The 15,464-nt window shown below is 40.0% G+C and overlaps 1 protein-coding gene across 2 annotated transcripts in view; it reads left to right on the forward strand.

Annotated features, from left to right (window-relative positions):
• Positions 1–15,464, forward strand: part of LOC102794295 (cGMP-dependent protein kinase 1) — a 99,313-nt gene that overhangs the window by 36,537 nt on the left and 47,312 nt on the right. For both annotated transcript variants that reach the window (XM_006783766.3, XM_006783765.3), the window contains exon 3: positions 85–198. In XM_006783766.3, the coding sequence (XP_006783829.1) occupies positions 85–198 (114 nt within the window). The remainder of the gene's footprint in view (positions 1–84; positions 199–15,464) is intronic.

Genomic DNA, 15,464 nt, shown 5'->3' on the forward strand with positions numbered 1-15,464 from the left:
TTGGGTAGTCAGGCAAGAAAATAAGTGTCAAATTTGAATAGCATTGTTACTAATGGTTTATTTCCATTTCTGTGCATGTTTCAGATGGGAAGGTGGAGGTGACGAAGGAGAGCCTGAAGCTCTGCACCATGGGGCCAGGAAAGGTGTTTGGAGAGCTGGCTATTCTGTACAACTGCACCAGGACTGCTACTGTCAAGAGTGAGTCTCCACAGACACCCGTAAAAACAGCCAAAGTGCTTGAACATGTCTGTGTTCAGTGTACACCTGTTGCCCAGGTGACAGATAATATCCCGTGTTCTCACACAAATACACAAATATCTACACACATCCACTGAAATCTGTTTGCTTGTCCTAGAGGATAAGGGGTCTTTCTGCTTCCAGCTGTCATTCCTCTGTTGAAATATAGACAGGTATCACACTGTCACGATATGAATGAATGTTTGGAACACAGCAACAGCATTGTGCCTTGTTTACAGTGAAATATCAGCAGTGGGTTTTTTTTCACAATACTCCAGTGAAGTTTCTTGTGAAGCAGGTGAAGTGAAATGTCAGGGTTTACCGAGCCTGCTCTTTCATGTGTCAAAGCTCCAGCTATGAAGGATGCACAGGGGGTGAGTAGGTGGTCTATCAGAGTGGTGATTGAAATTTCAGTTTAAAAGAGTAAAGACTGGTGTCTGAGAGAAGACAGGATAGATGGTTTAATCACATTTGAGAATTAGTGTGTTATAAAAGTGTGTCAGGATGAATTGTGTGTTTAAGTAGGGTAGGAAACAGATTATTATAGATTATTAAAATTTGATTTGAGATCTTGTTATAAGTTGTATTTGAATGATGGACGTAGCCTCCGAGGCTGAAAAATGAACCCATTCCAGGAATGCCTTAAACCTTGATTCTTTCTCATGGCCAGCAAGGGGTGTATCTTCTTGGTACAAAACAAATTCTACAGCCCTGAACTTTTCTAGGTATTTCCCAGCGTGAGTGAATGTAAATGCAAATGCAAATGTCCGACACAGTTGACTCAAACGTTAAAAAGTCTTTAATGTGCGTGCTCCATAGTACAAAGTCCCTTTGATGATGGGAGAATAGCTCAGATAACTATCCAGTGAATCACAGCACATTCAGTCCATGTTTAATAAAACCAATCTCCTTTTTTGTGCTACACGTGAAAAGGGCAACTTTGGATAGTGCCCAAACTTGATTCTCCCAACAATGTGCAGAGCTGAAGTGAAAAAGTACATTTGAGAAAACAACCCATCTGCTCACTTAGTCTATGACCTCAGTAAACAGTTTCCTAATGAGTTTCTCAGAAACAGTTTAAAGCCTAGACTAAAACAGGCAATAAAGTAGTGTATGCTGTCAGGCATGTTTTCTTAACTTTGACAAGGTGCTACTACATGAGCATGCAGTGTTCTCAGTTTCTGAGTCACTTCCTCACTTCTTACTCATGACGTCTGGTCTAAAAAACAGCCATTTACATTTAGCTGTTCCTATGCACAGTCCTCCAATTTCAGAGGCCTAAAACTAAATTGACTGGCAAGCAGTTTAATGGCCTGGTGAGACCTGTTCCCTCATTATTACAAGACAAATCAAGAAGATAAAAGATCGGGAGTTTATTCCAAGTGTTGAACTTGTATTTCATATCTGTCCCCTGGAATTCTTAATTTATATGATATGAGGTCCAATAAGATGTCAATCCAAGTGAAGGAGACTGAAAACCCCATTATAACAAACAACAAATAAGCTTTATCATTTGTCTTACCACTACTCAATCCAGCTGCTCAGATAAGCCTATCACAGTGAGAGAGTAAAATGTTAGGAGTGGCCAAATCAATATAATCTTAAAAAGAATAAATGCACCTGGCAGCACAGCTACACTAAAGTCTAGAATACCCAGAAGACAATTAAAGTGGAGGATCACAGAATTCTTTCTATGGTTAAGGAAATTCACTCAAAACATTGAGCCAAGTGAAGAATATTCTGGAGCATGTAGGTCTTTTAGTGTCAAAGACTATACCTAAAACATGCGCATGGATGGAAATACACAAGGTTTAGAAGAAGACTTTTCCAGAAAACATCTTAAAGAACCTGCATAGTTCTGGAAAAACGTTGGATAGATGAAACCATTTTTAACTTGTATCAGGCTGATGGGAAGAAAAAAGGAGAGAGAGAGAAACAACTCCTGATTTAAAGCATATCATGTTTTCTGTCAAAACTGGCGAAGACCATGTTATGGCATAAGTATGTATGGCTGCCAGTGGAAGCTGATGACTAGCATTTATTGATGATATGACTGAAGTAGCAGGGTAATTTTGAAGTGTACAGGGCTATACTCTCTTTTCAGATATAGCTGCAAAACTGATCAGACTTTGCTTCACAGCAGATATGGTTAATGACCCAAGGCACATTCTAAAAGCAACCCAAGAGTTTCTCAAGGCAAAGGAAACAGGCTGATAAAGAGCTTAATTTGTCATGGAGTAATAAGGGTACAGGCCTCACTTAGCCATGAAACTGCTTGTCAGTCAATTTTGCAATTACCTTTGAGCCTCTGAAAATACGGGACTATGCATAAAAATGTCTGTAATTCTTAAGCAGTTAACACGACAACTTTATTAAACCCCTTGAATTAAAGCTGAAGGTCTTCACTTCAATCAGATCCTGAAGGTTTGATTTAAAAGCCATAATGGTGGAAGCAAAATTACAATTTTCCAAATGAACCTAACTGTATGTACAGTTTATGTGCCTGGTAGTTAAAGTTAACGTCCACATAAAGACGGTTTAAATTTAAATAAATAAATGTAAGTGTATAGTGTATAGTTGCTTTATCTAGCAAAAAGGAATATAGTGTATTATTGCTCAGATATGGTAAATCATTTTATTTACCTTGAAAATGCAGTAATTGTAGTAATTGCAGGCTTGCTGATGTTTCCCTGTGCATTTATTTATGAATGAATGAATGAATACAAGGGTTTACTCAGGCTTGTACTTGAGAGTTCAAGTGTGAAGGAAAGAAGGTTGACGATGGTGGCTACTAGGTTGCACGCCCTGTGCTGACCCCTCTTATATCCCGTGATCCCCTATTTCTAACCAGCCAACCTGATGAAACTCCCAGCTCCTGTTGCTATGGGAACAAGTGCCCATAGCAAGATGAGCCATCTCTTACGGGTTAAAATATTCCCCTTCCTGCTGGCGACAGAGTGTCTGCTTTTTTTCCTTTTGTATATATTCTCTTGCCCACCGGCCTGGACTTCCTGCCACGATCTTAAGAGATGTACGTCAGTGCTGCTCAATAAAAACTCACACATGGAACAAATGATGTAATTGTCTACATAGACAGAAGTGTGTTTACAGTCTAACAGGGTCATTGGTACTGTCTCTGAGAGTTGCTGTCTTTGTTTTAACATATGTCGCTACGCATGAATGTACTGAGGAATTCAGCTGCCACACTGGCTATTAGAGCCGACAGACTCGACTGGAAATCATGCACCTGCTAGTGCGCATGGAGATCCCGCTTCCAATCAGCAGATTTAATTTCATCATTGCATGGAACCCAGTAGGAGGACAAATCCTTGAAGTAATTTCAGTTTACGTTGCTTGGTCTCCTAAGTCATATGCATGATTAATTACTTCTTAACAGAATTTATCTGAGGAACCTGTTAATGTTGACTCATGGGAGCTCATCCACGAACTGTCTACACCGCTTTCCTTTTACTGTTACTGCTAACTCACAAAATAATGACACCATTGCCAACTGTGATAATGAAGAGATTCTCAGAGTCTGGCACCTATTAAGAATTTCAGAAACAATTAAGAGCCATTAGGTGCAATAATTCGTTTACAGAAAATGTGTGCAATTATGACAGTTCTTTATCACAGTCAGACTTGTCAAGATAAACCCAAGGATTGCTTAAGATAGCTGACATAATAAATTATTGCACATGTTTTATTCAGGAATTTGGCTGCATTTAGTTTTGCATGAGTTTCCAATAAAACTGACACGTGTTTAAATTTCACTTGAATTTCAATTCGGAATTGAGAATAAAACTTCAAAATACCTTTTGGGCTTTTTTCTTAAGCCTATTTACACACACTCATAGGAACAAATCAGTAATACTCAGTAAAATCAATGGGGCAGGTTTTATTCATTGGCTTTTATTTAAAGAAAAAAAAAAATAAAAATATGAGGGGAAGTGACGTTAATTGGCAGCCATTTGTGCAGTTATGGATAATTATATGGATCTATTGCTAAATCTGGACAATATTGTAAGCGTGTCCAAGTAATAGCATTGTTTATTTTGTTTTTATTGCTGTATGATCATGATTACATATTCCCGGAAGGACCAATCAGGACATTTCCATCAGTCCTCCTGCATCTTTAGGTGATTTCATTTCTGATCACTCAGTGGCACTCTCACCCACCCCTGCAAAAAAATACAAAATAAAAAATGGATCCTGTAAACTGAGCATTTCAAGTAGCACTTACTCCCAGGCTGTGTAGTGCCTCAATGAACTGCTAAAATCAATATGTTATGTGTACTTTCAGGATACAGACACTTACATGTGGAGCTATGGCCACATTTGGGGTTTGGCTTTGCCAGTCAGGACAAATGAGGTGGGATTTCACATGCAGCCTGAGAGAAAAAATGTTGCCTGAGAAATTTTTTATGAAATAGTCCTCTTGCAATCAAATCTATATCACATTTTAAAAAAAAAAAAAAAATATAACAGCAGCTGGGCCAAGGCTGGCTGACAAAGAAATAGAGGAAGAAATGGTTAGGAGTGAGAGAATAGAGAGGTGATGAACGCAGGGCAGCAGTGACAGTAAAATGAGGGAACCACTTCAAGGAGGCGAGACAAAATCTCATCTTTTGTCTGCAGACAGGAGAGAGGAATTGGAAAAAAAATGTTTATAGCATAACAATGTAAGTGTTTCTTGAAGACAGCATAACAGGACACCATTCACCATGGTTTGGCATAAAACAATTGAGAGCAATTTGCAGAGCTCAACAGTACAGCACTGAAAAGAAGAGGAGGCAAACTCAGGAGGAAAATTGTTATGATTCTCAGATAAATGAAAATGCGCAATTAATCTGTGATATTCAAAACTGGATGTCTGAAAACAATGTCAAAATATTTTGATAATAAGACTGCAACTAAAAGCTATGCTTAGTATTGATTAATATGTCTCAATCTTTCTCAACCAATTGCAGAGTTCAAGGTGACATTGAATGTTTTGCTGTTTGCAATCCCAAAAATTCAATTTACGATGATATGAAACCAAAAAAAAGCTTCAGATTTTCACAGGAGTTTTTACATTCTGTTTAGCATGATTTCAGGAATAGCTTAGTTAAAGTTTATTTGTTGTGTTGTTGATTTTCAATAGAAAAAAAGTGCTCTATATTCAGGCTCTAAAAGACTATTGGGAATCTTGAAATTGATTCAGACCAGTCATCTGAAAGAGTGAGGTCACTGGCAGTCACTACTAACATAATCAGTGTGACTGATTATCTGTATGCTCCATCTTAATGACACTGGTGGAAAAGGCCATATCAGACGTCATCTCAAAGACTCAGCTGTGCTCTCCACTTACAGTTATAACACACATGAATGCTTTTGCATAACACTGGATAATATCATTCTTTTCAAATAACAGTTATATAATAACTAATTTTGAGAAGTATCAGGGTGCATAAATCATTTAAAGGGTGCAGAACAATGCATGTGTGCAAGGAACGATACGTACAGTGGTGCGTATTTGCCGCCATAGTATATGTCTTTCTAAAATACCTCATGCAAATATAATTTCATCCATCTCAAACATGGCAGTGCCATTTTTACATTGGCTCTACCTTCCTTTTTGCTTCTTCTTAATGTTTGAGAAATAATAATTTAAAGATACAACTAAATAAATTCCATCAATCCATCTTCATACACTTATCCGGGCCCGGGACGTGGGGGCAGCAGCCTAAACAGAGAAGCCCAGACGTCCCTCTCCCCAGCCACCTCCTCCAGCTTGTCCTGGGGGAACACCAAGGTGTTCCCAGGCCAGCCGAGAGATATAATTTCTTCAGCGTGTCCTGGGTCGTCCCCGGGGCCTCCTCCCGGTGGGACATGCCCGGAACACCTCAACCAGGAGGCAGCACCAATCCGTCTGTCGATCTCTCGCTTCCTTCTTCCGTCACTCATGAACTAGACCCCGAGACTTGGACTCCCCCACTTGGGGCAAAAACTTGTCCCCGACCCGGAGTGGGCACACCACCCTTTTTTGGCTGAGGACCATGGCCTCACATTTGGAGGTGCTGATTCTCATTTCCACCACTTCACCCTCGGCTGCGAGCCATTCCAGTGAGAGCTGGAGGCCATCACCTGATGAAGCCAACAGAAACACATCATCCATGAAAAGGAGAGATGAGATTCTGAGACCACTGAAGTGAAAGCCTTCTGTCACTTGGCTGTGCCTAGAAATTCTGTACATAAAAATTATGAACAGAATCGGTGACAAAGGGCACTCCTGGCAAAGCCCATCACCCACTAGGAACAAGTCCAACTATTGCTTTCACCTAGGGCTGGGCCATATCATACCGTTCACGGTAATACCGGTATAATGTCGGGCAACGATAAGAAAATGAAATATCGTGTAAATCGGTATCGGTAAAACGCGCATGCATAGGGATGGGTATTGATAAGATTTTCACGATTCCGATTCCATTTTCGATTCTGTTTAACGATTCGATTCTTTATCGATTCTCTTATCGATTCTTTTTAAAAAAGGAGAACACTAAGGTCAAATAGCTTAGAACTTTGTTTTATATCTTCTCTTTGAACAAGATAGAAATTTAGGAGTAACATGGCCTTACAAACCCAACAGTGAGCTCTTAAGAGATCCACAGCCTATGGCTCTTCAATGGGGTGTCACAGGGTCCCCAGGAAAAAAAAATTGTAAATGTAAAATAATAAAATAAATATTTTTCTGTAGCAATAACAAAGTATAACATCAATTATTCTGTAGCAATTACACAAGAATATCCAGTAATGTCCCTGCCTACAATTAAACACATTCCCTTACCGAAAATCAAGGGCATCTGCTGTGGCAAATGGGTGAAAACCTTTGACCACAAACTTAGTCACTGCTCGGTGACATTCGTCTATCCTAGCCTGAAAGGAGACGCTAACGGTAGACTGCAGTGAGAACTGCCAGCATCTGAGCCAGACTCTGTCTGTCTCTCTCATCATGGTCATCTAAATGCACAGTAATGGCAGGTTTTGTAATAAGGCAGATCGCGCTAACATAATCTGCACTGTTAGTTGATTATTTACCTGCATTAACGGGAGAGGACGTGCAAACGTTACCGCTGCTGCTGGGTTGAGATTCACGAGTCCGGAGCGGAATTAAAAACACGACATTCATTTAAGGTCATCGTGTGTTTTGTGAGCAAATGCTTTTGTATATTTGTAGTGTTTCCTCCCTTAAATGAAATATCTACTTTGCAAGTATTGCAAGTTGCCCTGTTGTCATCCGTTCTCATAAAGCAAAACCAAACTTTTGAGCGTTTGAGCCGCTTAGGCGTCGTGTTTCCTGCCAGGTAAATGACGCTCCGCAACGTGGTGACGTCATTCGGGGCGACTGGAATCGATAAGGGAATCGTTTGCAAAAATGGCAAACAATTCCAAGGGATTGAAACACTGGGAACCGGTTCTCAACAAGAACCGGTTTTCGATACCCATCCCTACGCATGCACAGTGCCTTTGTTTTCATACGCACATGGCGGAAAAAGCGTGCCAGCAACAGAGAATGAGAAGGGCGAAAGCGGATCGTTGAATGAAACAGATGAACCAGAATTGGTTTGTAAAAATGCTGCAACTTCAGTGGTGTGGAACTGGTTTAGCTTTCGTCTCTCAGATACACAACAAAGCACTATTTTTGGTAGCGCATGCTAGCGGGCCATCGTTATTACCGTGTTGTTTGGAAAATACGGCACACTTAAAATCAATCCTTCGATTTTTCTGAAAATCGACAGTGCCCCTTATAAACCCGTGTGCCTTATGTATGAATTCTGGTTGTGTTTACTGACCTTGAAACAATTTAATGTGGTACACGGCACTCGAAAATCTGTCAAATGTTTTAGTACGACTTTGCTAAGCTATGAACCCGCACCGCTTGATGGATTGTCGGAACATTACAGCTATCGTAGGCAGGCGCCTCGCGGAGTATACGTACTGTGCTTCAGCATAGTATTACGGTATTGTGTGTGTGTATAACCTCTTTTTAAGTTTTGTGGATATTATACATGGTTATGCTGAGGATATGTCGGCCAATTTCCACTGGAAATGCCTTTTGGTTAAACTGTCAGCAAGGAATTTGCATTTGCACTGTTAAATCTTTATATAACTTTAATGCACATAAAAAACAGCTGCTTGTTTAAGTGAAAATACGTTGATTTTTTTTTTTTTTTTGCACTAATAAAGTTGTGGAGTTGTAAAGTATTTTGTCTAATGTCAGTTATATCGTCAGTTATATCGTCAGTTATATCGTCAGTTATATTGTTACCGCAAATTTTCAAATGTATATCGTGATAAATGTTTTTGGTCATATCGCCCTGCTCTACTTTCGGCTATGCGGACCAAGCTCTTGCAACTGTTGTATAAGGATCGAATGGCCCGTAGCAATGGGCCAAACACCCCATACTCCCGGAGCACCTCCTTCAGGACACTCCGAGGGATACGGTCAAATGCCTTCTCCAAGTCCACAAAACACATGTGGACTGTTGGGCCATCTCCCATGCACCCTCAAGTATCCTTGAGAGGGTAAAGAGCTGGTCCAGTATTTCACGACCAGGACAAAATCTGCATTGTTCCTCCTGTATCCGAGGTTTGACTAACGGACGAACTGTCTTTTCCAACACCTTGGCATAGACTAACTAGCGGGTAACTATACCCCAGTGGATACTTTCACAGACAGTGCTTTAATGTTTAAACTAATGCTTAGAAAATTTAGATATAAACAGAGTAATGTCACTGTATATATATATCCACAATAGCAGAGTAACTAGCAGTAGTGGTGTGCGGATCGATATTGAAATATTGATTCTTCCGATACCAGCAATTTATGTTCTAGAATCGATTCTCATATTAAAATATCGATATTTTAGTACGTTGGGGTAAATTTGTAGTTTCTCATTAACAGGAACACCGTGGAAAGAAACTATATAATTTGGATCGTCTAAATTGGAAGGAACTACTTCCTCTTACGCCTTTCACAGTCATATGCGAAATATAAATGTATAAATGTGTCGCAGCCCCTGGCGTGCGCACTCACAACAATGGCTGAGCGTGAACGGAGTCATGTGTGGACAAATTTTACCTCCACAAACGGCCGAGACGTGGTTTGCGATACATGTGGCAAGACAGTGAGGTGTTGTGGCAATACCACTAACCTCGTCAAACACCTCAGAGTAAATCATGTCACAGAATATGACGAGCTTCTGTTGAGGCAAACTGAAGAGGAGGAGAGGGACAGGTGCTGCTAGGGGAGACATGAATTTCACGGAGTCCTTTAGTGCTGCAGGCAGGCAACATGCTCAAATAGTGCAAAACGTCTGGGTTTTTTTTATTTCTACATGATAATTCTACATTATTAAGCAATATGAACAAGCAGTCTGATGTCCTGTAATCATTATGAAGCTATATTATTACGATTACATAATACAATTATATATTGTATTATGAAATACAATGAAACATTAAGTTTTTGTACAGAGTATCGGTATCGGATCAGTATCGTCAATACCACTCTGAATTTTACTTGGTATCGGATCGGAAAGGAAATCAGTGGTGTCGCACATCACTAACTAGCAGCCATGATAAAGTGTCAGAGCTTTGGCCCGATACATCTACATGGTGAACTACATATTAAAATAGGCGTGCAAAAAGTTAAAAATAGACATCCATAAGAAAGAGGATACACTTTTGAAATACTCAACTGCTACCGCTTCAAGTGTTTGTAGTTTAAGCTCTAATTTGAAACAGAGCATGGACATCAGTAACTCCGGGCAGAGTTGTAGCCTGACATTTTTTATAGAGGTGACCAGGCTGAGACATCACTACCTTCAGGGATGACACATGAAACGGATGTGTTGTTATGTTTTTTTCTTTCTGTCTGACAAACCCCTGTAGGTAAAATTGCTGTCTTTTGGTGACTCAATCCTGTCGTTTCAATTGAATTAAACAGCAAGGAGTTTTATATTGTAAGTTAAAGAGCTGCAATATTAGAGCGAAAACCCCAACGATAAGACAATCCCTTATGAGCAAGCACTTAGCTAAAGTGTCTTTGAAGAGGAAGAGACCTTAGTTATTATGTGCTTATGTAGGCGTGACTGACATTTAATGTACTGATGTTGGCTATAGTTATTTAAATACTATATTAAGTGCTGTTAAAATGTGCCCACGCAGGGGCAGATCCAAAAGGGGGGCACAGGGGGGTATCAACCCTATAGAAATATAATTGTCCCTCCCGCCCACCAGGCAGAGTACCTTTAAACTTAAAACCTGAGTATTTTATTCTGGTTTAATTTATTCATACTTTAAGTATTCCAACGTTATTCCTTTGCTCATCTATATTTTACAAACACCATTACAAGAAAATCCAGCCACTTTAAAATAAGACTGCTCATTATCATTTCAAAAGAACACATAATGAAGACTTATACTGAAAGGCTCATCTGAAGCAGCTGTGGCAATAGACTAAAAGGATTAAGAACCACTGATGCACTCTGCCTTTCTAATGTATAAATGTATTACATGCATATGTGTAGATTATATGCCAGGCTTTAGATATTCATCTCAAAGTGACATTTCTTTTCACTTAATCTTCATTAGCTGATTTTTCCCTCTTCCCGGCTAATGTGGATATGAAAAAATAAAAGCACAAGTCATAAAATGATAAAAGATTTTCATTCCTCATGAATGACAGCCAAAACTGAATTTGTCCTTTAAGATTAAAGGCTCAGTTTTCACATGTCTGTGTGTTGGGTTTGTGGGTCTTTGATTTTTTTTCTCACCAATAACTTCTGAATGTAGAACTCCAGTTATCTTACTGCTAGGTGTTTAAGCCTGTTTACATGTCCTTGATCGTTTTATTTTTCAGCAACAAGTGGATGAATTATACTCTGTGGGGTTCATCTCTGTGTGCAGACCTTCTGAAAGCCACTTTAAACACATTAAAAAGCACAGAGTTGCATAACAGTGTACTCAGTGGTGTTCAAATTCTAGTCTGCATTTTGACAGGTGCTGTGTTAGAGGTCAAACTGTCTGCACACAATACAGATGAAACAAGACAGGCAGCAGGGGATTAATAATTAGCAATTTATGGGTACCCGTTTTATGTGTAGTGCTAAAAACAGCACATGATAATGGAATTACATATAACATATTAGGGAGCATTTTTCTAGAGACTTCTGAGAATCTTGTGAAAGAGTGATAGCTTAGCTGTCTAACAGCCCTTCCTTCCGCCTTGGGTGAGCAAACAGTTGTCCTTCTAATCAGTCTGCATGTGAGTGCGTGTGTTTATTAGACTGTGCCTGCACAGTCTCAGGAATCACCCACTCCAAAGTGAGTGATTCTTGTTTTTGGCAGAATGAGATAGCTTACAGTGTGTGAGTATTTTGACTTCTTCTGTAATTGTTTCCTGCGTTTTTCGTCTCGTATTTCCACACCATTTCTTCATTTGTGCACCACAGAGAAATGCCAACAATGCTTTTGCTGCATTTAAACATTTCTCACAAAACAGCCCTCCACATGGCATGGAATATTAAGCGTGGCATCACTTGTTTTCATTTCGTCTTCATTTCGTCTTCATTCAGTGGAGTTTTCGTTGTAATTAAAATCAACTGGAGGCAGGATTTAAAAGCACCCGTGCAACAGAAATCGTTACTGGTGTGCATTTTGAGAGCAAGAGTGAGAGTACTTTCACATATGGTAATTTTTCTATAAGTCCTGTTTAATTCTAAAACACTGGCACAGCTGTGATCAGTCAATTCTGCAAGAATGTTTGCATGCTAATATAGAGATTATGTTGGACCAAGTGTTATAGTTGGCTTTTCAATAATTCTTACGAATGTTAACAGCATTAGCCATATTTGGCATCTAAGTGAATAGCTTTGTCTTTCTGGGGATATATTACAAGCATAGTCATTAGTTTTTAGAAGTAGTAGCACATAGCTTCTCTCTTGTTCCCTTTCCCAAATGTTTATAAGGCAGATGTAAGTGCTACTCTGTTCTCCGTAGTGAGCTAGACAGGTTTCGATGCAGGACAAACTATAACCTCATTCATCTGTGCAGATGTTTAGACACAGCTAGCTGTTATAGTCTTTGCTATCTTGAGGCTGCCTATTTTTAGTAGTTGCTTGTATCTAGTAACCAGTGAGGTTATGATTCTGTTGTGTGAGATAAAGAAACAGTTAACTGAGAGGGCTAAGTGTTTGGGGGTTTTTTTCTCTTAAAATGTTTGTCTTATGTAGCCATGATTTGAAATTATCATTATGGTTTAAATATAATTTCCAAATATGATATTAGATTAGTTGCAATAAAGCTCAGAAGATGCAAGAAGCAGAGGAAGTGAACGTGGATGAGTTTAAATACCTGGGTCAAAACATCCAAAGCAACAGTGTGCAAGAGAGGTGAAGAAGAGAGTGCAGGCAGGGTGGAGATGAGTGTCGGGGGCGATTTGTGACAGAAGGGTCACAGCGTGAGTGAAAAGGAAGATGGTGGTGAGACCTGCCTATGATGTGTGGTTTGGGGAGGTTGGCAATAACAAAAAGACAGGAGGCAGAGCTGAAGTTTCTTTGATTTTCATTGGGATGGACAAAATTACACATGAGTGTGGCATCAGAGGGACCACTCAGGTTGAGGAGTTTGGAGCCAGAATGAAAAAGACACAAGATTGAGATGGTTTGGATGTTGAAGGAGGGATAGTGGATATATTTGTTAAAGGAAGTTGAAGATGAAGCTGCCAGGCAGGAGGGAATGATGAAGATGTTAATGGGGTTTGTGGATGTATCGCAGGAGGACAGGCATCCTCTGCATGTTTATGTGGTGGCACGCATTAGGAAACTAAACATGAAGCTTTAATCACTTCCAGCTTCACACTTTTATCCGTGGCCTCTGCTTCAACAACTTTTCATGATAAAAGTTTGAAATAATCCTTTCTCTTATGCTGGGCCTTGGTGCAACCCCTCCATTTATCCACTGTCTGAAACAAGCTGTTTTAGCTTCTCCCCCTTTAAGGACACATTTCCCTTTGAGGCAACTTTCTGAAATTGAAGGTTTGAACAGCATGTGGGATGGGTTGCATTGCTCATAGAGTAGAAAAAAATATTTGGAAGAGAGTGTTTAAAGTGTTTAGTATAAAAATTCAGCTTTTGGCTCACAGGGATTGAGCATATATAAGCTGACCTCAGTATTTTGGGCTTTGGTTATGTTTAATATAAGCACACACAATATATACACTACACCTCAGCAAGGTTAGGCGATGCTGAGACGCATAATGTGCAGAGGTCACCGACTTTCTGCAGAGTCAATCGCTACAGACCTCCAAACTTCATGTGGCCTTCAGATTTGCTCAAGAACAGTTCGTATAGAGCTTTATGGAATAGGTTTCCATGGCTGAGCAGCTGTATCCAAGCCTTACATCATCAAGTGCAATGCAGAGCGCTGAATGCAGTGATGTAAAGCATGCCGTCACTGGACTCTGGAGCAGACGTGATGGCAACCTGATGGACAAGTCGACACTGTGACAAGTGTAAAGTTTGGTGGAGGTAGGGTTATAGTGGAGGGTTGTTCTTTAGGACTTGGGCTCGGGCCCTTAGTTGCAGTGAAAGGAACTCTTAGTGCTTCAGGATACCAAGACATTTTGGACAATTTCATGGTCCTAACTTTGTGGGAACAGTTTGGGGATGGCCCCTTCCTGTTCCAGCATGACTCTGCACCGCTGCACAAAGCAATGTTCATAAAGACATGGATGAACGAATTTGGTGTGGGAAAAATTGACTGGCCTGCACAGTCCTGGCCTCAACCTAAGAAGACAACTTTGGGATGAGTTAGAGTGGAAACTGCAAGCCAGGCCTTCTCATCCAACATCAGTGTTTGACCTCACAAATGCACTTGTAGAAGAACACTGAAAAACCCCATAGACATACTCCTAAACCCCCTGGAAAGCCTTTGCAGAAGAGTTGAAGCTGTTATAACTACAAAGGGTCGGCCAACATCTTATTAAACCCTATGACTTAAGAACGCAGTGTCACTCAAGTTCAAAAGACGACTGAATACTTTTAGCAATATAATGTATTTGACAGAATATGAGGATACTGTTGAATTAGTTAAATATGACCTGTTATCTTGTTTTGAAGAGGCTCTTGGTTTTTTTTTAAATAGATTGTGATGTAAAGTTTGTTAAACTATGTTGCTCCACATTGTCTTCTGAGGCAGAGTGTCGCTTTGAGGTTATGTACCCTATAGTGCACTGAAATATGGGGTAAAATATGGACCTGGTCCACTGCCAAGTTATTTCACACTTTAGTATTTGAAATTGGAAAGTGAGGAGAGACACACATTTGCTGAAGATGCTACACGCTGCACTGAATACAGAGGTGACCTCAGAGAGCAATAGAAGCATGTTTATATGCATTCAATCTATAATGTGAAGAATTGCTACACCTCTTAAGAGGAACAACAAATGGGGATGGTGTTGAGCCTGAGCACCATCATTAGGCATGGCTGGAAAGAGAAGGATGGATAACAAGGGTCCTTTGAATCAGGAAAGTAAGTGAGCACGTTCTTAACAAGGAACGCAGAAATGCCATCTATTGTGCTGCTGTTTTTCCGGTGTTCTGGGCTTCAGAGTACTAATTAAAGGTGCATCCATTGACAAAGGCATATAAATCAAAATAAAAACGTGAAATGTAAAAAGAAATGGTAAATGACCGGTATAATTTATGCAGGCAGGTGGAAAACAATTAGACAGGCAGAAAAACGTAACACAAATAATTGTGACTGGCAATTAATAATGAAATGAAGGGGGGAGAAGACTGACATGTTCATAATAACGTCAAGCAAATTATTTTTTCTGTAAAAGTTAAGGCGCTATCATCTCATGGCAATGTATGCAGGCCACACTGTGCTGGGATAAAGCATTTCATTGGATAAATGAAAGAAAAGGAAGAAATGGGGACACTGAGAAGAAGATGGAAAGAATGGCTTTGGCAGATAAAATTCCTGTGGGACTGTGTGGGGGAAAATCTTCTCTGTTTCCATGGCAGCCATGGTAACACTGTTGCCAGAGTGCAGCAAGAAATGTGATGGTGAAATGGTGAGGCCGGCTGGGAAGTCCCCACCTACCTGTTTGAAATCACACTTGCTGCGATGGGCGCTGTGTGCAGTTTTACCCTGACGTCTGTATCCAAAATTTGACAGCG

The sequence above is a fragment of the Neolamprologus brichardi genome, chromosome 13 (assembly GCF_056152115.1).
Source record: "Neolamprologus brichardi isolate AB-2024 chromosome 13, ASM5615211v1, whole genome shotgun sequence".
Taxonomy (NCBI): domain Eukaryota; kingdom Metazoa; phylum Chordata; class Actinopteri; order Cichliformes; family Cichlidae; genus Neolamprologus; species Neolamprologus brichardi.